The 26,230-nt window shown below is 39.6% G+C and overlaps 1 protein-coding gene across 3 annotated transcripts in view; it reads left to right on the top strand.

Moving 5' to 3' along the window:
• Positions 1-26,230, top strand: part of specc1 (sperm antigen with calponin homology and coiled-coil domains 1) — a 61,061-nt gene that overhangs the window by 6,528 nt on the left and 28,303 nt on the right. Inside the window, exons 1-4 of one of the 3 annotated variants that reach the window (XM_026370995.1) lie at positions 1,479-1,668; positions 5,553-5,728; positions 5,918-6,053; positions 23,377-24,932. In XM_026370995.1, coding sequence (XP_026226780.1) covers positions 5,576-5,728; positions 5,918-6,053; positions 23,377-24,932 — 1,845 coding nt within the window. In that variant the 5' untranslated portion in view covers positions 1,479-1,668; positions 5,553-5,575. Of the gene's footprint in view, positions 1-1,478; positions 1,669-5,552; positions 5,729-5,917; positions 6,054-13,628; positions 13,989-23,376; positions 24,933-26,230 lie in introns of those variants that run through there. The other 2 variants (XM_026370996.1, XM_026370998.1) reach the window with 2 other exon arrangements.

Below are 26,230 nucleotides of genomic sequence, written 5' to 3'. Positions count from 1 at the left end.
TGTAAACTAGAGCCAGACATTAATGTTTGCAGAAATACATCTAGGCATTGAATTTGTTATATATATAAGTATATGTAGCCGCACACTCAGCTCAATTGCCGTCATTACAGATTATACATTTGTTTTCACATCCCGTGTGACCATGTTGTGCCTGAGTCTGACTCAGTGCTTTTTCCTGTGCACAGACGGAGAAAAAAGCAAGAGAACACAAAGCAGGCAGCTCTAAGGATCTTCAGTTTGGCTGCTGATCGCTTTGTTTGAGAAGTGTGGCATTCAGCGATCCAATCAGACCTATTCTATCAAACAATAACAGGAATCCCCTGATAGTGAACTGGCTTTATGTTCCATTATTATTTATTCATGTTTAGTCTGCTGTTTCCTCTTTCCCTATTCACCCTTTCTGTAAATGTTCACTCTTAATAGAAGGTCTTGGCAGTATGGAAGCTTGTTTTTCAAACATGAACTTGTGATGATTTTACAACCTAAAAGTAGTGAGAATACTGGTAAATTAGAAAAAAGTATCAGTATATAATATTCCACAGCCACTTGCCTGTGGAATATTATATACTGATACTGATACTCCCCCCCCACCCCTTGACACACCCTTCCAATGAACCTTTTTTGTTTGTTTGTTTTTAATTCATAGGCTCAAATGCTGCTGGTATGAAGCAAGATTTGTTTAATGCAATATCATTTTAGATCTATATCTACAGATATAATCTATAGCAAAATAGCATTCCGAGCTGTTTCTCATGTCACAAAATCAGTTTGTGGTGATGCAGGGGTGTGGTCAGACGTAGTTCCTCAAGTTTACCACTTGCCACAAACTGAAGCTTGTTTTATTGCAACCCAGAGTACTGTACACTCTCTACCCACATGTTCTACAATCTTGGCATGCTGCATGTTGTGGGATCCAAATTAGACCAGTATGGTAGATCATAAAACGCAGACCACTCCACAAATGATCCACCCTCGCATTAAAAAGTGTGTCTGAGACAAAGGCTGACTTTGTCAGTGTTAGTGGCTGCTGTTGGAGTCCAAACAACCTACAGAATTTACTTCATTGTTGTCATTGTACATGGCCATTTTGCTGGCATAAGTAGTTCCACTAACTTTAACAGCTATGATTTTTAATTTTTAAACTCACAGGAATGGTTGTGACCATGTGTGTAATTTATTGTCCAGGCACACGTGTGATGAATCAGATGGAATGAATCAAATTTCAAGTCACTGTCCTGTGAACTAAGTGCAGAAACTTGCCTTTCAAAAAACAACAGTTTATGCTGTGGTGCATGGCCCAGTGGTCTTAGGGCCACATGTTGGAAATTTCTTCCTCTTCCTCTTGCTGTCTGGTTTTCACAAGTAAAGAAAAGTCTGGAAAGACTGCGAAAAGAAAAAAACATGCCCATGGCTGCGAATCTGTTGCTCTGTTTGTTTTTGTATGAGAGAGTGAAAGGCAACGGCATACACAGCACAGCGGTTGGCAGCCTGCAGTACTTCCTCATCCTGAGTGCTGTACAGACTCAGACAGCCGTTTCTCCTGACTCTTGATTTTTACCATCAGACTCTCTCAGTAGAACTCAGCAAATCACATATATTTTAGTCAGTTGTGCTTTGGGGGCACTGTGGCAGAGAGCAGGCTCCAGGACAGCGTCCAGTACCAAACACGTGAGTGAGCTGCACCACTGCTGTTTCTATTTTTTTAGCATTTTCTGTGTGACACTTATCTGCCGTCAAGCTCTTTCTTATTACTCACTACCTCAAGTTATAGTTTTATTGTGTTATATTTAATCATTTTGTTACAGTTTAGAAGGGATAATGTTAATAAAGTATATTATGTCATGTAAATAGACAAGTTATATATACATGTTTTCCAGACATTAGGATGATATAATTGATTTTGGATTTATAATGCAATTGGAATATTATAGTTTGAGATAGGAAAAACTGAAGTAATTTTATATTGAATTAGGAGGAAAGTGACTAAGAACATCTGCTGCTGGTATTTTTGCCAGGTTTCTCACATTCCTGTCAACCACTAAAAGAACATTTCAGACCTCACTTTAGTGGGAAATATGGCCTGAGCTAAACTTCAAAACCTGTTTCAAGTGCAGTGAAGGACTAGTATTTACATAAGGTTTTATAAGGGTGGCTAACCAGTGGGGACTGTAATTAGGCTTATGCTTACTGTCTGTTTGTATTAAGGTTTATGCTAGCCTAAAACTCCACCTGCTAACCACTTAGTCAAACAGGAAGCATTCGTGAAAGGATGTGATGACACACTGCTACATTTAGCCTAGTATCTAATATCCTTTTTTCAAGTGTAGCTCTTTCACTTGTGTATTAGTAGAATCACCAACATTGTTGCCTTTGTTGGTTTGTTGTAAGGTCTCTAAATCTGTGATAAAGCAAAAATGTTAATGCTCATGTTATACTGGTGAGGAAATACCTTAATGCTTGGTTGTGCTTCATGTTATTCTTTGTGGATGGAATAAAACATTTTTGATTTAATGTGATTCTTAGGTTTGAAGCCACTTCAGGACTTCAGAACTCCACTTTCCTATCTGATTGCTATTTTTCTTTTAGACCTCTGTGTTGTGGCTGTGACTGGACATTAGATACAGAGATTCCTAATAATGGGAGAAAGCATTTCACCCCCATTTTCCCTATATTCTACACAAACATAAACTACACACAACTTAACACATATGATCCATCCATATGGCACTGTACCAGAACAACCTGCTTTTAAGGTCAGCAAATGGTTAGAGCCGCTTGGCTTGGATTTCTCTCCATAATCTGAAGCAATTTGTGGTTGTGGGATTCTGAACTAGCCAAGTTATGTAGTTGTGTAATGAATGTGTATGTTCAGTTCACTTCAATTCAGTTTATTTATATAGTGCCAAATCACAACAAGTCACCTCAAGGCACTTCACAATGTAAGACCTTACAGAATATAACTATAACCAAAATACATACAAGGTATATTCTCAGTAACTGTTATGTAGTACTTGTGGGTTTAAACAGTAATTATTGGGTTTGTTTCAACATTTGTCCTATTTTTGTTCAGCAGGGCTGGTTTTCAGTAAAATAAGTGTGATGGCTTTGTATTTATATAATTTATAATAGTTACTGTATATCTTTTCCTAGAGTATGTAAGAGATCAAGAACTGCTAAATAATAGGTGGGATAAAGGATAGTGTATGTAACCTGCATAGCTTGTCCTGATCTAGTTTAGTGATCTTTGTATTGTATGTTTCAGAGCAGATCTCGTTTGTATGATGAAAGCACTTGGTGTTGTCCCTCTGGTTTGTATCAGATCAGCCAAAGAGCAGGAGATTGTTTCATCCAGGCCCAAACTGACAATTGCAGTCAGTTAGTCTTGACTCCTTTCTGTGCTTTCTCCTTATCTCGTTTCAGCAGTCCAGTCCAGCAGCAACCGTCAGACATTCTCTGAGAAACTCCTCCTTTACCCTGTCCCATATTTAGCCTTTAGATTTGTCTTTTGAAAGCAATATAATTAGGGCAGATGACAACCTGTTACATATGGCTGCGGTTCCTAAAAATTATATTTGGTTTTCTTATTTGGCATCTTTTAAAGTAAATTCCATCTTTATTTTTTACCAACCCTGTTTAAACCACAAAGTCCTCATTTGACATGCTTACAAAAGTAAGCACATGTCTAACATCTTTGTCAGCAGAGTTGCACTTACAGTGAGGTATCAAAATCATAGTTTCTGACTTGATTCTTGACTAGTTCAAGTTTAACATATAACCCTGATGTCTGTCTCAGAGACATTTGGGTTTTGTAACTAGGTCACTGTAAACTAAGTGGGACACAGTTCTGGCTCCTGAGAATCATGTCTCTGCAGAGGAACATGAAGAGGTCATACTTGCAGGACTGAGTACTGCAGTGGTCCAAAGAAAGTGAAACCAAAGTTGATTATAACCTATACTATACAGTCTTTTCTCTTCAATGGGGGTTTTGGTTTACATTTACTGTAACTAACATTTTTTCCAAAACATGTTTTGCTGATGTTTAGTTCCCTTCCTTTTCAAAAATGAAAATATTCTAATCTTGAGAGGGAACATCCTCAATTTGGCCTTACTTCTTCATTTAGTCCATGCTGAGATTGGACTTTGTGGAGAAGCCAATCAGACATGTGCTTGTTAATGAGTGGTTCCATAGCCATGTAAACTGATCCGAGGGGAAGCAAGCCACCAAGCTGAGGTGTGAGGCAGGAGTTAGTCACAGGATCTTGCCTAGAGAGTCTTATGATCACAAGATGGGCCAGGAGGAAGACATACAGCATCACACAGGCCAAAAACAAAGTACCTAAACACAAGAGTACAGTGTGTTCTTAATCGTGTAAATCCTTACTAAACATTGATCAGTTGTGAATATTTTACTTATGTAGATCCCCTGTATATTCTTAGGCGTTTGTGAATAAAATATGAAATTACATCAACCATGATATTATTTGGAGGGCTGTCATACTATACATGCATAATTTTAGTAACCTATAGAAATAAGAATAAATAGTTCAGACCTGAGAGAATAAGCTGTTCTCCTTGACAGGCCTGTCCTGGGTGAACTTGTTTATGTGCTTGCAGAGACTACAGGGTGTCCCTGTGCCTGTCAGAGGCAGAAGATCAAGTTACCCCAGCCATCATCAATGAGTCAGCCAGTTCTCTGGGAGTTACAGAGTGCTTTTCAAGTGCACCCTCTCCTTGGTTAATTGCACTCCAACCTCCTTCCATTTCCTTTAGCTGCTCTTTGTCCAGATGAGGGCATTTCCATCTGGACATCAAATTTAACAGTCTCTGTGGCTGCATCCTGTTGGAGGTGGAAATGTGTAAATATAAGGCCTTTCTTACGGAGTTATGACAGTTGTGGCTGTGGCTGTCTAGATTCTTCCTACTAAATGTGTGTATAGTGTTCTCTGCCCTCCCTCTAACAGGAAGTAGTTCAATGGTGTTGTTACTGGAATAACATTAGCTGCCTTCAGATACATTTCTTAGCTTGTATATTTTGGAACAGCCCGAAATGCTACCTGACAGGGTCAATACAGTATAGCTTTATTATTCATTCAAAGCAAAGTTGCTGCCTGTTCTGTGCTCTCCTGGGAGATTGAAGCTGGCCCTAATAGGAGAGAGGCAGAGACATTATTGTTTTATTGTAATAATATAGTTATTAATTAATTGATTATAATCAGTAATTTAGAGGTTGTAGTTTTTCATGGTCGTCAAATACATGGTATATGTTGTTGCCCCTTGATATGTTTTTGTAATTAATGGGAAATCATGGGTACGTATTTCAGCAGTATTTATTAGTATCTTTGTTGCATAGGCAGTGGGACATTGTGGTTAAAGAATGCAACCCTCATTGAGACAGTATTGACTATCTGTGTTGGAACAGTGCCTAGCTCCAGGGGTGCTGCTCTGCTGCACTGTAGTGAATACAAAGGTGGAATATTTTCTCATATAATAGACTCCTCATATAAAACTGTGTAATTCTACAGTTTTCTCTTCTCTGATCTTCTCACTCATAGGTGTAGTTAGCTGACTCACAGTCATGCTGAAAGCGGGCACCACCAAGGTGGGGCTGCCCAAGCCGGGACTCCAAAAGCACACCTCTTTGGTCTCCTCCTCCACCTCCACCACCTCCACAGTCATGAAGGCATCCAGATCATCCAACATGCTGGCCTCAGACCAGCGCCTCAGCAGGGTCAGTGCAATCTAGCCCTAACTAACATGGTGATCCTCTTATATGACTGATGTTATTGTTATTGTTATTAAATGATTGACATGACTTAAAATCTAAAATATTAATGATATTATTATTATAATAATCATCATCATCATTATCATCATCACTGGTCCATATTGTTGATATTAACACCTGATGTGTTTCTAGCTGAAAAGAGCCAGCAGTGATGATGCCTTGACAAAACCTGCAGTGGGAGCCATTGCCTCTGGCTCCCGGATGAAGAAGACTGTGACCACCGGAGCTATTTCAGACCTTGCTGAGGCCCGACCTCGCAGCCTGTCTGGTAGGGGACTACAGTTCTTGTAACACACGCTACCAGTCCAGGGCTTTTTGCAACCATTTTTGGTCACAGTGTGAGAAAATCTTATAACTACATGTATCAATGTGACCTGCAACAATGCCCCTATTCTTTTAAATCGTCATCATACATCCCCTGAGACATTAGAAAGGAGCTAGTGCTGTAAATTTTCATTTACAGCAAGTGCTGTAAATGAAAATGTATCAAAACAAACAATTGTGATAGTGATCAATCCAGTCCCTATTCACTTTCACACATAATCCTAAGACTGAATAGATTTTGGTGGACTCACCCACACGCAAACCAGCATTTCCCCTCAACCAGTAGTGAAGACTGATCAAAAAATCTGTGTACTGTATGAGATCAATACAATTGTAATTTATAAAATAAAATTCTACTTGAATTTTTTAGTTGTTAAAACATATATATATATATATATGTATATAAACAGTTTACTGTGTATTTTAAGTCTACATCACTGTATGTAAATTAGAAGATTTTAATTTACAGTGATACATTTATTGACTAAACAGTAACTCAATCAGTTACTAAAAGAAGCAGGCTATAAAAAGAAAAACAGAAGACAACAAAAAGTGAATGTGTTTCATTGCACGTTGATTTAATTGCTGCGTGAGAATTTTGTGTTGGTGCTCTTAAAATTTTTAGTGAGGAACACCAACTAGAGCTACTAATGGAAAAAGTTAGTCCAGAGTCCTGCAGTCCAAAGTTTTAAAACCCCTCAATTTTTTTGAATTGTATTTTAATTAATGCAGTTTAATGTTTTGGTGCACTGAAATTAAATATACAAAAATAAATGATAAATGATTCAAAATATTTGACTCATCAAATTTTTCAAATTTTTAACAGCTGAACACATTCTTAATATTTTTTCTACAGTGAAAGGCAAACATTTTTCAGAAAGCTCTTCCTTCACTTTAAAGGTAACAGTGGTCTGTCTGTCTTCTTTTGTTAATTGCCTTTCTCTGGCCACTACTACTACTACTATTTCCTATAGTGCAGTAATGTAATAATACTTCAGAGCGTGTAGTAACACAGTCTGTTCTTATGCTGATTTCATACAGAGGAATTGGATTTAGTGTAACTCCCCACTTGGCACCACTAGAGGGCCACAGTACATCACTAAAGCTGTGTGTGCTGGTGGTAACCAGCATCTTGAGAGATGCTTTTCTTTAGTCTTTTCTCTGTTTCTTGTCTCATTCTTCTTGTTTGGTTCATGGTTTGGTTGGTGGGTGCAGGTGGCTAAGGACTAAGGTTCCCTGAGGTTTGGTCCAAAACTCAAACACTGGATGCATTCATAGTCTGCTCCTTAGAAAACATCTGCATAGTCATGCAAACAGCAGGATACGTTTTGGATGACAAATGAGTGCGAGAGAGGGAAGAATGATGTTAATTGTTAAAACTTTCATCTACTACTATTCATCAAGTTAGATAAGGAGAAAGAGGTGCAAATATTTTAGCTGAGTGAAAATTAAGATATGATTTTGTTTATAAAAACATATACATACATATAAATGTTTTGATGATTGTTATACTAATGAAAATGTGGTGTGTTTCAAAGTGTGTTCCTAAGTTTCATAATTATTATTCATGTACTACTTAATCCCATGCAGCTGGCTGATGCTATACAGATTTAATTATACATATTACGCCACTAAACTATTCCTTGTTTTGCCTAAAAGTGTCCTTTTTATTAAGTTGGTGAGATGCTTTCTATCTCTATTATATTGTTCACATATTTGAGGCTGCTGGACACCAGTTATAATTGACATTATGGAGGCACAGTTGTGAGCATGTTCATTCCTCAAGACATTATGTTTTTACTTTTCTTATTAACCTTTGCATTAAAGTTTGTATGACCTAAGTATAGGTATGCTGCTTGATAAACAGAACTACAGTACAAATAGTCTGTATATGTGTGTTACACATTGGACAAATATGGCAGTGGATAATGACAGGGATTTGTTTGCAGTAATGACTGTTGTTCCCCCAGCACACCCTTGGAAAATTCTTTGTGAGGGATAACTGTGTTTATGGTGGCCCATCCACACAGTGTGCAGAATCTGTGCTCTGGTGAAACTTCTTCAAAGAGCTGTTGTGCTGAAGCGAATATAATTGAATTCTACTTGACAAAAGCCTCCAGAGGAGCTGAGGAACCAGGGCCAAGTGAGGCTTTGGGCTCATTCAAACACAATTAGACCATCATCAGCTTTCACTGGATTGGGCTCTAATTAACCAATGTTTGGTTTTTCAAGGTGAAAAACACTCAAGGACAAGAACACAATGTTGATTTAGTGCAGTTCATGATAAATTCATTAGTTTTCATTTTCTAGGTCTGTCCTAGTTTTGTTAGCCAAAGGAATAATTATATTATTATTTATATTTTTAAATATTCTTGCTTATAAAGAATACCACATTTAAAATATGATTTTATATATACATAAATAAATGCTATCCTGTGTGTTTCCCTTTGTGTGTCCAGTTAAAGGAAAAGTTCCTGTATGATTTCATCAGTAATTTACATTTATTTGCTGTCATTCGCTTAATATTTCATAATACTTTCTTAATGAAGCACACTATATGAGGGATACTGTCCTATCATATTCATCAGTTCATCAGACAACCATAACAAGAGCTGTGGCTTTTTCTTAACATGATGTTCCAGTTGTTCACCTGGGACTCTGTGTCAGTGCATGTCAGTACATATGAAGTCAAGTGAGTAGATATGTCAAACAGGTCTTTAATAACGAGCTAACATGCAAGTGGAAAATCAAATCAGGCACCTGAAAGAACAGTTATGGTTAACCGTGCATGCAAATTATGACAATGATTTAGCCTACAGCTCTCACTTCTAAGTAACTGTGCCTGATCTGAGAGTTCTGATGAAATAGTCACACATGGGAAATGCCATGATTTGAATATAGGTTGGGGCAGTGATCTGTGGTATTTTGAAATCTTTGAGATGTAATGCTTTAAAATGTCTTGACTGGATAAAAAACATCTCTGTGAAGAAGATTCACCTTTTGGGTGAAGAGAAGAGTAAAAGAAATCCAGAATTTGCATCATGACATTTTTGGATAAGCATATTAACTGGAATTTTGATATGTGTCTTCAGGCTTGACTTAGTGGTCCAGGATTGTCGCTGTTCAGACTGGTCATAAACAGCTTCTCCCTTGTTGATAGGGGGACATTACACAGTCACAAGAAGCAATCAGGATTTACTGAGCTCTAAGGCACAGTGCAGCATAACTGTCATCATGCCCATCAGGCAGTAATTGAGTCTTTTCTCAGAGGCTGTCCAAGTACATTTTGTGACTACTACTGGGTGCATGGCAGAAAAACAGGCAGCAAAATGCATGCTGTGTCGAAATTGTGTGGCACAAATGATGCACCCCATTCATGTGCACCCCAAGTTACAGTATGTTAACTTGTTGCAATCTGTAATTGTCCCCATATCCCACTCGGAAAGTCACTGCTAATTTAAAGAATGAGAACTGCTATAGTGAGATGCATTTGTTTTATCAACTTCACCCAGTACAGAACTGCACATCCTAATACTTAAGAAGCCAAAAATATGATTCTGGTTCTTTGTATTATTTAGAAAATACTGCACCACCTGTGGGGGGAAAAAGTCCATCTACTCTATCTTTATGGGAGATCAACTAGAATTGGCAATTAGGCATAAACTGCTATTTTTATCAAGATTATTTTGTGGTATATATGAATCTCTAATTCCTGCACAGTTGATATCTTCCTAGTTGAACTTTCTTGCAATTGTATCTATAAAAAATTTAAAAATATTCAAGCAGCAAGTCACTAAATAACACACACACACAGTATTGGCTTAAAAGGTTAGCAGACTGACAGTCTGACCCCACCCTCTCCTGCCCTCACAGCATGACGTACTAATGAGTCAAAACTGTTATTTTTGCTAATGGAGTCTTGTCCCTATCCCAGTTGGCACTCAGCCAACTCTTCTAGGCTGTCAGACAATGGGTTAAAAACCAGCCTCATCCTGATGACTTATTTAAAACACCTCATCAATAATTCAGTTAAGCTTTCACTCGGAGAGGAACCCATGTGGAGAATTCAAGGAGAGAGACAGAAGGAGATAAGGCTGTCTTGCTCTATAAATAACAAGAATGGTTAGGGTGATTTCATGGCATAACTTTATAAATGTACACTTCAATGTCAGACACTTAGTTTCACCTTTGTTCAGTCTTTCAGAAAGTCTTTTCTTTGCTAGATTTACTTAATTGACGTGAAGAAGTCACATGAAGAGTTCTTATTCAGATTGAACTGCTTCAGCATTTATTCATTTATCCATTCATTTTCAATAAACAAGCTTAAAATACAACATTTATCTTTATTATTTAGTGTCATCATTGAAAATATGTTGTGCAAAAGTACAGTTGTGCAATTGCCCTATAGTAGTATATCATACTGAACACCCTAAAACTAGAGTGCAGTAAAGCTGTGTAGGTTTGTCACTGTATTTCTTAGTCTTTGGCACTATCTTGTCTCACTTTTTGCCTTTAGCTAAAAGTTGAGAACAAACATGTATTTGACAAGAGCTGACAGCTGTGAAAAACGCATACATCTGTTGGTTTAAATGTGTTTCTGCTGCAAGGTGACATTATCCTAAATGATGAGTAGTAGTAGCTTAGTAGTACCAGGAAGTGTGAAGCATTCTGCAGTGACAGTGATCATTTTTCTGTCCTTGTCACTTGTGAGGGACACTGATAGACAAAATATAATAGTGACACAGTTTAACATACAGAGAAATAGTTTTGTCAGTTCTCAAGACTAACAGAATTGTTGCCCTGATTATTAAGTATCCTTTTACAGTGGATTACCTCTACTATTACACTCTCCACATATCTGTCAAGCACAGGCCACTCTTTTTGTTAACTTCAGTTTTGCTGCATTACAAGTCTACTGTCAGTGAGTGATTGATTAGAGGTTCCTCTCTGATTGTTTGCTGTATGTGAGGATTTATAGCTACACCTGATGACTTTCGATTCCCTATTAATCAGCTCATTGCTTTTATCATTTGCTCATACTGGAAATTCACTGTAAGGACAAAATGAAGATAAATGTCTGATGCACATTTTGGTTGACCTTAGCAGTCTCCGTGCTGGATAAGGAGGTCAGAAAGGCTAAAGTATGCCAGGAATATTAAAAAGTGCATCCGGGGTGTGTGTGCGCGTTTTACTATGTACATCTCAGACTCCAGACATTAGTAACATGGTCAATGGGTGTGTCAGATTTTGGGAAGCAGCAGGAGGAGGAAGAAGTATAGTCCTTGAGCTCATATCTGTCAGATGAATTAATCAAACATGCCTTAGTCCACTGGGACGCCTCAACCTGCATAAGCACTCAGCCATGACAGACACAAACTGACACAAGCAGTAATAAGACGGTGTACACGCTAACACATGTAGATGGGTACACAGACATATATACATACATGGAAAATTACCCACATATATAAGTATAAATAAGCATTATAGTGTAAATACTGTCGTTATGTACACCTCTGTTTATTATGCATGCTGTGTAAACTAAGTTTGAATAACTTTACTCCCACTTACTACTGTGCAGCCAAAGCGTTTCCTTCAGAGGTGAAAGTTAACAATCTCTTAGCTCATCTGGCATCAACTGAGACATAAACACACCTGGCCTATTTTTGTTTGCTGATCTGAGTTTTGGCAAGAACTTTGAAATTCCTTTTTTGAGAAGCTTGTGACCCCAGCAAGTCTCTCAAAGTTGCAAGCCAGAGAAAAATGGTCTTGCCAGATCTTGAAAGAGGCCCATTGGGAGCACAGAGATGGACATCCTGCGGTGAGGAGAACATTCTTAGCTGGATTAGAGGCATGTTTGTTTACTAAGGTGGATGTTCTGCTCCAAGATGAGGAGCAACAAATATTAAGAAAGGAAGGGGAAACGCAACCAGTAGTTTAACATTCATGAGATATGAAGGGCTCGGAAGTGATGTATTACATTAAATAGCCACGTAGACCTTCCTTACAACTATTATAACATTGTTAAAGGCTTTTCTAGATGGAGTTTTGAATATTACATGCATCAAATACATTAGGAAAAAAATCTAAAAGTTACAACTTTGAATTTCTATTTATTTTTCAGCTTATTCATTTTTATTTCTTTCAGGTCTTTTCAGCAGTGAGCATGAAGGAAATAAGCCTGTAGCTCAGAGCTTATGCAACAGAGATGCTTGTACTACTAAAAATATCATTGCTTGTCTGTATCAAGTAGAGCTTTAAAAATTGATGATGCAGTGGAGATGAATTTTAGTTTCTGATAAATGGTACCACTGATTTGTGCCTTTGGTTAAGAGAGGCTTCTTTTGGACCATCACAGTACCATACCAAATTAAAGAGACTCCGATAACGTGACAAAGTGCTGTTTAATTGTATTGCTGTAAACTAGGTTTAGTAAACAACTTTCCGGCTACAGAAATGTTCAAATAAAAACGCACTGCTATGCTACTGCAATTGTGAGCAGTTGCAATCTATAAAAAAGGGTTACAAGCTCTCTGGATTTGTTGACACATGCACAAAAATTGTGGACATGCAAATAATGGCAGAAAAATAGAACAAAACATCTTCAATGTGGTATATATTTAGAAAAAAAAAGCTATGTGGGCCTCAGATAATTAAATACATTTTATTATCATAATTTAAATCATTACAACAATTTACCTTTAACGTAGTACAGTGGTTTGTCACTATACACACGTGCACGTACTAGTATTCTGTGCACAGACTGAATACTGGAAACCTAGGAGATCAGTGCACGACTAGAAATGACACGTTATACTTTTATCCAAATTAGTTTTTCTCCGTATCTCCTGCTATCATGAATATTTAACACACACATACGTTGTGAGTGAGAATGGATGGACCAAAAAAAAAAAAAGGAAGGAAGAAAACAAGCCAATAATTTCACACAACCCTGGAAAAACTAGCACACCATGTAGATGCTCTCATATAGGCACACACGCTATTGTTCCCTGCAGGATGCACTGCAGGAGAAATGATATGGAAAGCCAGGGGTGGTCTCGTCAGCCTAGCACCTCCTTTCACCATTTATGAAGACCTTTTGTTGGGAAATGGTAGTAGTGATTCAGGACTTTGCAAGAGGTCCTAAGCTGCAAGTTCTTTTGAGAAGACAATAGCTCTACTGTCGCCATCTGCCAAAAATATAAATTACGCCTTTCCTCCTGCTATTCTTTCCTTATTTTCTCCCTCTACCCTGCTCACTTGTACTTGCCCTTGCAGTACCAGTGAGAGAGATGGTTCGTCTCACCATTGTTCAACTAGTATTGGTGAGAGTAAACTGGCTTGCAGCAGTGGGAGGAGGTGTGTTAATATATGTATGTCTGTGTGGTCTGGGTAGCCACTCCTCCTCTGAGCTGATTCCAGTCATCACAGCAATAATGAAGTGCATACAACGCTGCCTGTCCACCCGCCTACCAGCATGACATACTGTCACTGCTCTGTAGGGCACGCACACTCACACACATCCACACACGCTCACAGACACTTGCAGTAATTCACTAACAGGACACAGCCTGCTTCCTCACACATACACACACTCACTCACTTACACAGTCCTGGGAAGGAGTGGAGAAAAGAGAAAAGGAACAGGAGGAGGAAAGAAGAATTTTATGCCTCTTATGGTTTCCCCCCTATGTGACTAACTGCTGCTGGTTGTGGGTGCTGAACAGAAACAACGAACCCGACACTCTCTCAAACACACACCCACCTCTCCCCCGCAGCCACGGATTCTTGGATTAGTCTGTCCCGGTGTGGAGTGTGGGAGTCGCGGAGGAGATCAACATGGGGAACCAGTCAGGGAGACAGGAGGAAACAGAGTCAGGTCTGCTTCTGTTGTGTCGTGGTTTTTCTCAGCATCACTTCTCCCTCTTTGTGTCCGTCTTTTTGTTGGTGTAAAAGGCAAAGGCTTCCATTTGCTAAATACAACAGAAATTAGCTTAATCTCCTGTCATGTCATGTTTGAGTGCAAGTCCTGACTAATTAGAACTGACTTAGATCTGCACAAGCACAGTACTGATTGATGTCTGACTCATGTGTGACAGTTATAGAAGCTGTTTCATCACCTTTGGAGTTTGTTGTTCTGCTTTGTATTTTTTATTTTTGCCATTAATTGCTTTAGCATGTTCATCCATTTTGTGTGTGTAGTCATGAATCTGGTGTGTTGTGTTTCTGATTTAACATGAGAATAGAAGGGTACTTGATGTACCTGTGCTTGTGTATATGTGTACTGTATGCACCTGTGTGTGCGTGTGTGCGTGTGTGTGCGTGTGTGTGTGTGTGTGTGTGTGTGTGTGTGTGTGTGTGTGTGTGTGTTTGTGTGTGTGTATTGGAAGTCAGAAAGGGGCGGGGGAAAGTGCTGAGTGAGATTTGCCTGACAGTTAGTGTGAGGAAACCTGCCAGAGGAGATGCTATCATCAGTCTCACGCTCGCATCCTGCTGCTGCCCCAAGCTCGCTTAGCCTCAGTAAGATTTCCATTTCAAAGTCTCTCTGAACTGCACTGTGCAGCAACTTCCCACTCATCAAAAGACAACCAAGCATCCATGTTCTTGTAACCACTGTGAATGTCCTAAATGAAATGAGCATTTGCATCTTAATATGTCTATGTGTATGCAGACTCTACTCATATTGTACATAAAGAATATGACATGTCATATTTTCGTGCTGTTATGTGATTGTAATTGCATGCTTTTATCTTGTTAGAAATAGACTCAGTAGACCAGGGCCAGGTGGCTTGGTAGGGCAACAGGCATGGACACACAAAAATACAGTGGTGTATTTTATCAGTAGTGGGTGTTTAAGCTGCATCATTTCATAGCAGCAGGATGTGTTGTTGAAGATAGAGCACAGTAGGCTCCGATTGGAAAGCAATGGTAACAAGCTGCTGCATGCTTGAAAAGATTAGCTCCTAGTTTCTTCTCTGTGCAGGTATACACACATACACACACGTACAGTGCATGGTTAATACATAATACACTAAACAAAAGATTACTGCGAGCGGAGTTAAAAAGTGGGAACAAAAGAGGCTAATATTACCTTCTTTGATCTCACTAATTATTCTGTAGTTAGTGGGTGAAATTAGGCTGCTTGATGATAAATATTTCCTGCAGTGCAAAACAATGGTGAGATTAGTACACATACCTATGGGTGGTATATCGAAGTTTGTAGGTTTAGGGATCAAATGAGTCAAAGTAGAATGTTTGCTGTATAATCAATCACGTTCTCCAGGCTATGAAAAGTATTTGAACTCTACTTGGTACAGTACACCATGCTTCTTGGTCCAGCCTCCCACATGAACCTCCATTATGAAATGAAGCAGTCAGCTATGTTAAGTTATCGACCTGTTCTATAAATCCACTCTCCCTTTGAATGGAGGATTTCAGTGAGAAATGATCATTAAACAGCTTGATTTTTAATGATGCCCACTAATCTCATATATAGATTGAAAAATGTTGAAGCCAAGGACATGGAAGCCCTTGAAACTATTTTAATAATGTAGTAGTATCATATAAAGGATACAGAAGTTTACCCCTTTAATTGACGCATTATCTGCTTTGCTTTAATGATCATGGTAACGATGGACAAGAAGAATCAAGTTTGTAGTTTGTACTCTCCGTAATGGCCTCTCTTCACCCAGACAGTGAAGCAGTCAGCTGAGGTTTGTCAGACTTTGGGTTTGGAAGGTAGAATAACAGTTAGGATGCTGAAAGTAAGGAACGAAACGTGGGAACAGAAGGAACTAGTTCATATTTGACTGATGGTGTTGTCTCTGAAGTGGCAGGCTAAGGAGTAAGCTGTCTCCTGCAGTGATAAGGAGGTTGTTATCAGCACCAAACCATACTGATGGCTACTACACCAAGCCTTCCTGTCTCCCCACTCGCTCACCAGGAGAGCTACGGTCAGCACATGCCGTAGATGAATTGTCAGTAAAATATAGTCCAATAACAGTGGATCTATTTTCAGGGCTCTAACCCAGTCACTCAAACCCATTTGAGCCCAGGATTAAAGAAAGTGAAAACATGTTTGGACAGTGAGGTAAAGCAGATTGTTGTGACTTTCACATGGTCACAAATGGGAATTTTCATACTCTAGGGGCTTTCCAGACATTTGATTGGACTATATGTAGGTGGGTGTAATGTTTGGTTCGAGACCAATTGCAAAAGCAGTGTTTTTTGAAAGAAGAGGATACTATCATTGGAGCAGTTAGCATGCTGTCACTGGAAAAACATTGTTCTTCCTGCACAGCCATGTGTATATGTGTGCGTAAGTGTGTTTGATTGATATCTGCTTACTTGAACACGTGGGTGCAACTCAGTGGCCAGTTCAGTGATCACTAGGCATCAGTGTCTCAGTCAGCTGAGACAAGAAACTACATTTTCATGTTTTGCTTAAGTAGGATTAAATTCTGCATGGCTTCTTCTTGGTATGCTCCTGTGTTAAGGCTAATTCCATTTTCAGGTGACTCACAGGAAAACACGTTCAGCTTTGCTGATTCACATTGTTTAAACAGACATATTTACACATTTTTGTGCATAATATATTTTTGTGTTATTTATTACAGCACTTGATATGCCAGGAGTACTGCCCAATAAGTCTATTTAACTACAGCTGAGATGTATCAACCAAAACATTTAAAAACTAATTGTAAGTGGCTATCTTTCTAGGAAAGCAGTAATTATCCCTGGTCAATACCTTCCCTTTGAGAGCAAACTTAGATGCCTCTGTGAACAACAAGCCAAAGAATGTGGAAATGCGTAGATCATTGTGCCATTTCAACACCATATCAGAGCAAATTGACGTAGGGCAGGGATTCAGCATAAGGAAGCAAGTTTGTCCAGCTTCTGATAGCTGGGACACTGAGGAAGTTACATCAGTCATATTTTCCATGGCAGTTGGCAGTTTGTAGAGTAAACTGACCATTCAACAGGGCTTTGTGTTTGCAGAGGGACCTGTGTGCTGTTTAAATGTCCTGTTTGGGTAACTGGAGACTGTAGCCTGGACACCAGTGTTAGTTCATTATAGCTTTCAGGCCTGAGGTCGTAAAACTCACTAATTTATGTTAGGTCAACTAAGTGTGTGTGTATGAAATGGACACCATAAAAACATACTACGTCTGCAACTGTCTGCTCATTATATACAGTACCAAATCAAACTAGTCTTGATGTAGTTTGTATATCTGTCAGCAGCTAGAAGAGGCACAGGAACCTTCATTAACACAGCTGTTCATATATTTGGTATTGGTGCTAGTGGGGGTTATATCTGTATTACCAAGATATGGCTTAAAAATAGGGGCTCATTTTGTTGCAGTTTGAAGTGTAATCTTTCCACACAATATTATTCTTCTCTATTCCTTTTTGTGGTAAATCCAGGAAAGTAAAAATGCTTCATACTAAGAATGAGCAATACACTGCAGACTTAAAATTCTATGACAAAATAAAATATTGTTTGAACTAATGATATGAATGACAGTATGACAATATGACAATATATGTACTATTTTACAGTATCCTTTTAGCCTCAAGTTCAATCAGCCTTGAGAGCCAATACAGTATATTATGTACAAATGTGGATCAGTGTTAAAAGTCCTAGCATATTGGCCAGGTGAAATTATTCAATCACAATTATTAAGAAGAGCCAGAGAACTCAGACCAAGTGGCCCATTGTGGCTTGCCAGCCTTCATGGTGCACTTCTATGCTGTGCTGCAGAGGTAGCACAGAGCTGGTCACTTTTCAGGCAGAAACAAGCAGCTCAGCCTAAACTTACAATAAAGTCTTGCACACCTTATGTCTTTCTTTAAAAGGAGGGTGGAAGGTTTGCCTCGTCAGTTGTTGACTTGATTGATGAACATGCGGCCCGCTGATTAGAGAATCGCAGCAGTGACTTTAGACTGTACTGCACTTTCCTTATAGAGATTTTGTGTACTTAGTCTTTTTTAGAAAGCTCTGTGTTTGCTAAGACCATTACCTGTACTTTGCCTTTTATTTCAGTAATGATTTTCTTTCTAATGATTGGGTCCACATTACTTATTAGTCTGAATAAGTTTGTCTGAAATTACATGAAAAGGTTTGCAATTAGAGCTTAATATCAATGCTTAACAGTTACTTTTTCCTGATTTCTAGCCTCTTTTGAGACTAGCAATAACCAAAATCTTCTCTTTGATTATGTTGGGATATTAAGTAATCCAGAGAGAAGAAATATTGCCTCACCTCTCATACATGCCACATACTTTTTTCTGTCTGTCACTGTTGAACAACCTCAGTCCAAATATTTTCAAATTCTGTTAACAGAAACCTAAGGTTTAGGTAGACTTTTCATCTAGTGAATATCAAACATTTGGCCAAAGGTTAGTTTTCTTTATTTATTATGTTTTTTAAATCCTGTGTTGAATTTATATACCAAGTGCAAACAGTCATTCAGATCATCCATGTAATCAGTACCTAAACTCAGTCATCAGCAGAGTAAATCTACTATATATCTGGTTTATGTAGTTGACTATTAAAAGCACACTTCTATTTTCATGTTAAATACGCTTTTCCTTTGACATTGGTCTAAGGAGCTTCTGTAGCTTTATTTTACTTCTTATGATGTCAAATCTGACCATATCACAATGGAGTAAATCTGTCCTCAGTGGCCCTTTTGTGGTTTTCAGGGAACATTGGTTCACTGTGCCATCTGAACTAATCTCTGCTTAGTTAGTGTGGCACTCGTGGAGTCTATCTTCATTGCAGTAAGAGGAAAGGAATGTCTGTGACTCCCAGAGACTGATTCATGGGCGTCTGTTGATTCTATTTCATACCCAGTCAGTTGGACAACAGGAAGGCCAGAAACACAGACTAGGTTTTCTGTCTCTCCTTTCTACTTCCACCTGCCTGAAAAACTGCATACCACATTTCCGGTAACGCAGACGGGGAGACAGAGGAGTGACAGCAAGTGGTTCCCGTCCAAAGCTTGTTTGCGATGGTGATGAGGCCAGTGCGTCAATTCAGATGCCAACTGTCTGACAGTTGACCACCTGCGGTCATTAATTCATCATGACTCCTTACCCATGACCCTCCTCTTCTGTAAATTAACGGCTCTGTGCACTTTGCTTATTATGCACTCTGTCACCTCTTGGCTAGTTGGCAGGCTGGCTGCAGTTAACGGGCTGGTGCTGGACTGTATCCAGCCACACAGTCTCTGCTGTCATTTGAAAGCTTATCTTCATTAGAAAGAAAGAAGCCAGCACAGTGCATTACTGTGATCAGGGAGCTGACTTCTCATGAAATAACTGAATGCCTTTGGATTACCAGATGTCAGTCTGTATAATTAATTTAGATAATTAGTCATGTAAACATCAGAGTCATTTTATTTCATCAGTCTTCTCTGTCAGTTTTATTAAACTTGGCAACGAGTCTGTTTTGGTAGTCGGTACAAATTTATAGTAAAAATCCTATTTTTGGAAGAATCAACAGAGTCTCAATCCACAGATCTATTACACTTCTTAAGTATGTGAGAAGACAGAGTGTAAAGTACTTCCTGAGGGACTAAATATAAAAATACTATCATTCTCTTTCATGGGACTTGGTGTTCTTCTATTTCTCCAAAGCTGCTTATTTCAGGTTTTCCACTTTGCTATCAATACGATCAGGTCTCCACAGACTGCATGAGTTGCTAGAAGAGAAAAGCTCTTCAGGGAGTCATTTACCTGCCCATCCCACTGCTTTTCACAGATTTAGTGCTTCTTAGAGGTAACTATAAATGGCCCTGGACCTGATCCGGACAGCATCAAAGACAGCACTAAATTAAGACTGAGAAAACTCTTAACCACCCTGTACTTGTGTCTTGGATATTTTAGTTTTGATACTTTTATACTGTACAAAGAGTAAAAAACATTTTTGGTAAAGACATTATGAAATGTAGCTTGCGTGCCCTGTTGAACACAACTAACTGCTTTAAATGTGTCCAAATTATTAGCTCACAGTGTTCATTGTGTTCTTTCTGTACCCACTATTATTCTGGTTCAGTGCACAGACAAATGTAATGTAGTGAAAAAGTGCATATTTTGTTTCTAACTTAAGTTTTGTGTCTGCAGTGTATTTGGCATGGTTGTACACAGGAGAATGTGTTATCCATTAGCCCTACATGGATGCTCTATTCTGTTTCTTATATTCATCATAAAAAAATAAAGCAAGCAATCTAATTTACAACAGGCCACTGCTACACACTAGTACACTTAACTGCATTGTCTCCAATCGAGCAATAAGAGCATCTCCATTAATGACATTATAACTTTCTTTGTTCTCTCTCTGGCCTACCATCATTGTTCATTTGGTATTGTTTAAAATAGCTGTCAAACGGAGGACACAATTTAACTTAAGAGACTTTGGGCATTTTGTAGTTCTCAAGTACTGAATATGTTCAGCCAAAGGTTGGCAACTGTTGGTGTCAGCGGCCTACTGTTTTTATTGTCTCCTACCACCCTCTTAGTTTAATCCCATATCTTTCTCACCTTGGAGAGCTGTGCTTTTAACTGTCTGGCAAAGCTGTCAATTATGACAGCAAATGATGTATACATTTAACAATTAAACAGTGTTGATGCTATTTTCTATCTCTATGGGACACACTGATACAGTGTCAGAGCTGGCAAAACAATATTATATGTGGTGTAATATAGTTTTTACAATCAACATTTGACCAACTGTGTAAATGGATTTTTTATAATCTTTCTTTCTGGCAGTCTCTTAATGATTATGGTGTTTTAAAACATTCAATAGATTTATGAGCATTGAACCCATTCTGCACATATAGCTGCATTACAGAAATGGATTTGGTATTCATACTGGCTGTAAAATGTGTGTGTGGTTTATACATACAAATGGAGGACACAATCTAGCATAAATCAAGCACTGTTTTAAGACTTTGGTGTGCATTTCAGAGGTTCTCTATTTGACACTATTCTGGGGACTCTTTAGGATCCTACATGTGCTGGCTCCTGGGTTCTAGACTAGTGTCATTTCAATGTGCACATTAAACAGCTAAGGTGATGTCATGGTTAAAGAGGTGGGCAATCTAAAGATGAGTGAGTTCATGAGCTCCATCTGGGTTTTATTGACTAAGAGCAAGAGGAAAACATACGAAAGAACAGCAAATGAGAAGTCTGTCCCACAGTCCCACTCCTGGCATCACTTGGTCTCATGGGAATGGACTGATCTTAATAACATCGGACTCCTCTCTCTTTCTAACAGGGACTTATTGTTACTCTTTTTATTACCATTGAAAATGAGAATATGACAAGTGTCTACAAAATATGCGTGAGCTGTTAGGTGTTGCTTTCTTTTCCTTTCCTGTCTGGATGATTCTTCCTGTGGTGCATAGTAAAACGTCATTTATAACACAGTGCTGATTTGGTGTTAACATCTTCCATGTAACAGTACATAATTTAGGAGTGCATGAGTCCTCATTCTGTCAGTCATGGATTCATCCTCTGTGAAGTTTAGAGAAAAGTGACTTTTAGATTTTTAATGGCACTCTGGCATTTGTGAAGTGAATGCCTGTCCAGCAGCAAATTCATCTGAGTGAGATGAAGTGCTGTGTTTGTTAGTGAGAAGTTGAATGACGGCATCTCCTCAATCCAGGCAGGTTAGAGGAACAGGAAGGATTTTAACGTTGAGCTTAATCTATGTGCCATTCTGCAGTCATTCCACTTCAGTCTCTGATTGTCTCTGACACTTGTGTTTTGATGAACAGTGGCAATTGAATGAGTTTTCTTTCAGATTTATTTCTTAGTGGTTTTACTTTAATGAATCATGTGTCTTTACGCTAATATCTCAACCACAGCTGCACACTTAGGGAATGTTAAACGGCTTTCTACCCCAGAAATTGTGCCTCTGTTGGCAGCCCCTGCCACAGTTGCCAGTTTATTCAATAAAGGGATAGTCAGTGCCTATCAATGGCAGAGTACTTATAGAACCTGAAGGGGTATAGGATTGCCATTGCAAACTAGGTCATTTGTTGATTTTGTGTGTGTGTGTGTGTGTGTCCTGTGTGTGCACATGTTGCTGAGGGTGATGCACAGTCTATCTCCTCACACAAGCTGTCTGTTTAGCCTCTGCTCTGTGGGTTTGACGATGATGTGTGCACGTGAGAGACAGTGCTGTCTTTGTGCACTGCTTAGGCTTCTTTGTGTCTGAATGCTCCACGTGCACAGAGACCTTTGTCATCCTTTGAAACAAGAGATCCCTATGTGTCGGCATTGCTGTTTGCTGATGATCTGAAAACAAACAATAAAACGTTTTCAGGCGGCAGCAAGCTCACGTCAGACGTCAGTAAATACTCTTCATATTTGAGAGGGGTCTGGAAAAGGCTCACACCAGCGGCCCACGCTGGTGCCTTTTGAAATGCCACAGCTAAGCTCTGCTGCAGCATTGAATGACCATGGACGGATACAGCCAGACAGGGCCAGTCAGATGCTCTGTTGTCCAAACAGAGAACAATATGTGAATAGAGTACAGTGACCAGCAGAGAGAAACTGCTGAATGATACAAGTATATGAATGTGACACGCTGTTTATTCAATTAGTGTCATTATACGATGATAACAAAATAATGGTCCCAACACATCTGTATGCTGATTTCATGCTTGATCTTCCCACTGCTATTTCCAGCCTACCTTACTCTACTAAGAAAGGTTTATCTTTGAAGCTTCAATGGTTCATTAATTCATTTTCTTAACTGAAGTCTGTGTTGTGTTTCTGCTGGCTCCATATACCAAATGGATACTTACCTTAGTTTGGTTATTATAGTTGCATATTTTACTACATAATATAATTTATTATATCATAGTTAACATGTTATGAGTTTGCTTATAGTTTGAATATGGTATATGTACTGTTATTGTGTGTTTCCCGTTAATGTAAGGGTATTTGCTTTTTAATTTAAGTGTAGAAATGTAAATTTATCCCCCAAACGCTGGTAACGATGGTGAGGATTGCAGATATACATATATAATACCTAAAGGCTTTAGTTTAAATAGTCTTTTTCTTGAGCCCGGAGTCATATTGAATAAAATGCCCCAGTGTCAGTGACTCAGTAGCTGAAATAGAGAAATTGTTGAAAAGCTTTATCTCAGCCTCATCAGCTGCTTTGTAAATGGACTAAGCTAACGTCTGATCTATTACCTAAGTTCCTGAACATTCTCTCAATATGTCTCAATGTATTTTGGTCTTTGTTGCAGGTGTTCAAGCACCAAAGAAGTCTGGTATCCCAGCCCCTAGAGAACTTCCTTCTACCATAACAAGAGACCGCATCTCTTTGAGGGACCAGCTGAGGAGCTCTTCCACCAAGAGGATGGTTTCTAGTGCCAGCACTTCCAGCCTCTCCACCCTGGCAAAGCAGACACGCAGTTCAACCAAGTCCCGTGGAGATGCAGAAGTCCAGGAAAGGGGTCTACTTGAGTGCCAGGTGAAAGAGCTACTAGCAGAAGCCAAGGCTAAAGACTTAGAGATCAGCAATCTCAGGATGGAGTTGCAGCGCTGCAAGGGTAAAGCCTCTATTTCTTCTTCTTCACCCTCACCTAACTCTGTTGCTCGCCAAGAGCCTGCTGTAGATCGAGAGCAAGGACAAGTGGCAGAGGCCCTTGTGCTGGTTGGGGAGCTGAGGGAGAAGAATGGGAAATTTCAGAGAGAGTTGGCAGCCCTCAGGGAGGAGAACCAAGTGCTGAAGGAGAAGCTGCTTTGCTTGGAATCTTCTCCTGTCTCTAATACAAACACAGGCACTCCCTCCAAGTCATTGATGAATGGCCTGCCCTCAGATTCCAGCTCCTCAGCTCCACAACAGGATAGTCTTCCCTCTACTGCCAGCCCTCTCAAAACCTCTTCTTCCAGTTCTGACATCACTAAAGGCTCACCATCCCCTGACTCCTCAGAGTTTGAGAAGATCCCATCATGCTCAGAATCGATAAGCAGTAGTGTCAGTGGTGAAGCCAGGGCTGGCAGCATCGAAGGGGGGCAGGATGTATCAGTGCAGAGCCTAACAGAAAAGATACATAAGATGGAGGAAAGCCATCACAGCACAGCAGAGGAGCTACAGGCAACTCTGCAGGAACTGGCAGACCAGCAGCAAGTGGTGCAGGAACTGACAGCTGAGAACGAGCGTCTGGCGGAGGAGAAGCGCCTTCTACAGACTTCACTTCAGCAACAGAGAGAGCGTCTAGAGGTGTTGGCCCAGAAAAATGAGTCGCTGGCTGTGCGACTTCAGGAGCAAACTCTAGCTCAGGCACAGAGGGAGGAAGAACTGAGTAGCAAAGGGCCTCGGCTGGCTGAGCTTGAGCAGAGGTATGCTGAGCTGGTGGAGAGCTCACGCTTTGAACGGGAGAAGCTGGTGGATATCCAGCAGCAGCTGACAGGCAGCCTGCGGGCTCTGGAGGAGGAGCACCAGGAGGCCCAGGGCCAGGTGCGCTGCCTCAGAGAGGAGATGGACAGGCTGAAGGCCCAGTTGGACAAGGAGCTGGAAGTAGGAAGTCAGGCAGCACAAGCTGCAGAGGAACAGAAGGCCATAGCAGACTGTCTCAGACTGGAAAACAGTAGGCTGAAAGCACAGTTAGATATTGAAAGGCAAAAGGTTGGTGAGCTGAAGGCCATGCAGAGTGCCAGTGACAGCACTGAGCTGCAGAGCCTGCTGAAGACAGCCCACGCTGAGAGAGACAAGCTGGAAGTGGAGCTGACGGAGCTAAGGCAGGAGCTGTTTCAGGCCCAGAGTGAGACTGAGCATGTGCGAGCCACAGTATCCAAGGTAGGAGGGGTGCAAGGTTTAAACACAGTTGCTTTAGAAATTCTCATGTATGACATGTTTGTTTGGATACGATATTAGCAAATGGGTGATATGTGCATATTTTTTAATCTGGACAGTGTGCGTACACTCACTGTGTTCCAAAACCCTTTATCTTAGTAGTATTTGACTAATCAAAAATTTCCCTGAAGAAGTGTATAGATGGTTATAAGTTCACTATTTGTATAATAATAACAACAACAACTATGTTATGAATGTTAAAACAAAACATTTTTCCTCATTCTTGGCTCAGTCACTACTAATAGAATGTGAACAAGAAGACACATCTCACATGATGATTTGAACATGACCATTAATCAGTGTTTTACAGCTGGCATTGGGTATGTTTCTTCACCACCACAGCACATGAACTCATGTTCTCTCGAAAATTGTTTGCACATGTTTCTCAGTATTCACTTTGGTTTTCCCCTTCAATACCACAAACACCAGAGAGTCTGAGGGAATGTGGATCTGGGTTCATGTTAGTGGTTGTTCCAAAGTGAGGTGTGTCACCATCAGCAATCATAGCGACATTGTCGTTACTGGACAGTGATGCTAGCAGTGTGGTGATCTGCCAGTGTGTGACCCTCTGAGTCATGCTCCTGTCCTCTGCCACATGGGCGTGAGGGTGAGGCCACTCCATAACTTTACTCACAAACATCTTAATCTTTTAGAGCCACATGGTCTCAGTTGGACGATATCATTTTCTTATTTTAGTGTATTATGCCTGCACTGCTTTACAGTGTCATCTCTTAGGATGACAGCATCATCATGGTACACCGAGTTCAGTTTCAGTAGTTGGAGCAAAGAGCACAGTGATGCAGTCAGTTTAATTCTGACTAACCTCTATTTACATGGACAACAGTCACATTGTACTGTGTGGACCACAGCATAACTTTTATAAGCTAGTTACATATTTGCATTTACCCTTGTAACTATGTGAACTTTAAGGACTGAAATGACAGATGTAGAATATGGTGATGAAACAGTGTATGTTCATATTTAGTCTGTTTGAATTTTGGTGTACACACACACACACAGAGTTTTTTTTCCATCCAGCTCTCACTGATGAGTGTAGAGTATGAACATCAAATAGAAATACTGCTCCACAAAGATGTCTGGAATATATCATAAATGATCCTGTCTTGAACCAAAGGTTGAGGTTTCATTTCATTTAAAACAGTGACAGCAAGAAATCAGTGTAATATGAAACACTGCCTCTTTGTTTTACCATTTTCGGCACTCAATCTGCTGTAATCTCA

The sequence above is a fragment of the Anabas testudineus genome, chromosome 14 (assembly GCF_900324465.2).
Source record: "Anabas testudineus chromosome 14, fAnaTes1.2, whole genome shotgun sequence".
NCBI classification, from domain to species: Eukaryota; Metazoa; Chordata; class Actinopteri; order Anabantiformes; family Anabantidae; genus Anabas; species Anabas testudineus.
The sequence above is the reverse complement of the archived record's forward strand: the minus strand, read 5'-3'. Positions and strand labels throughout refer to the sequence as shown.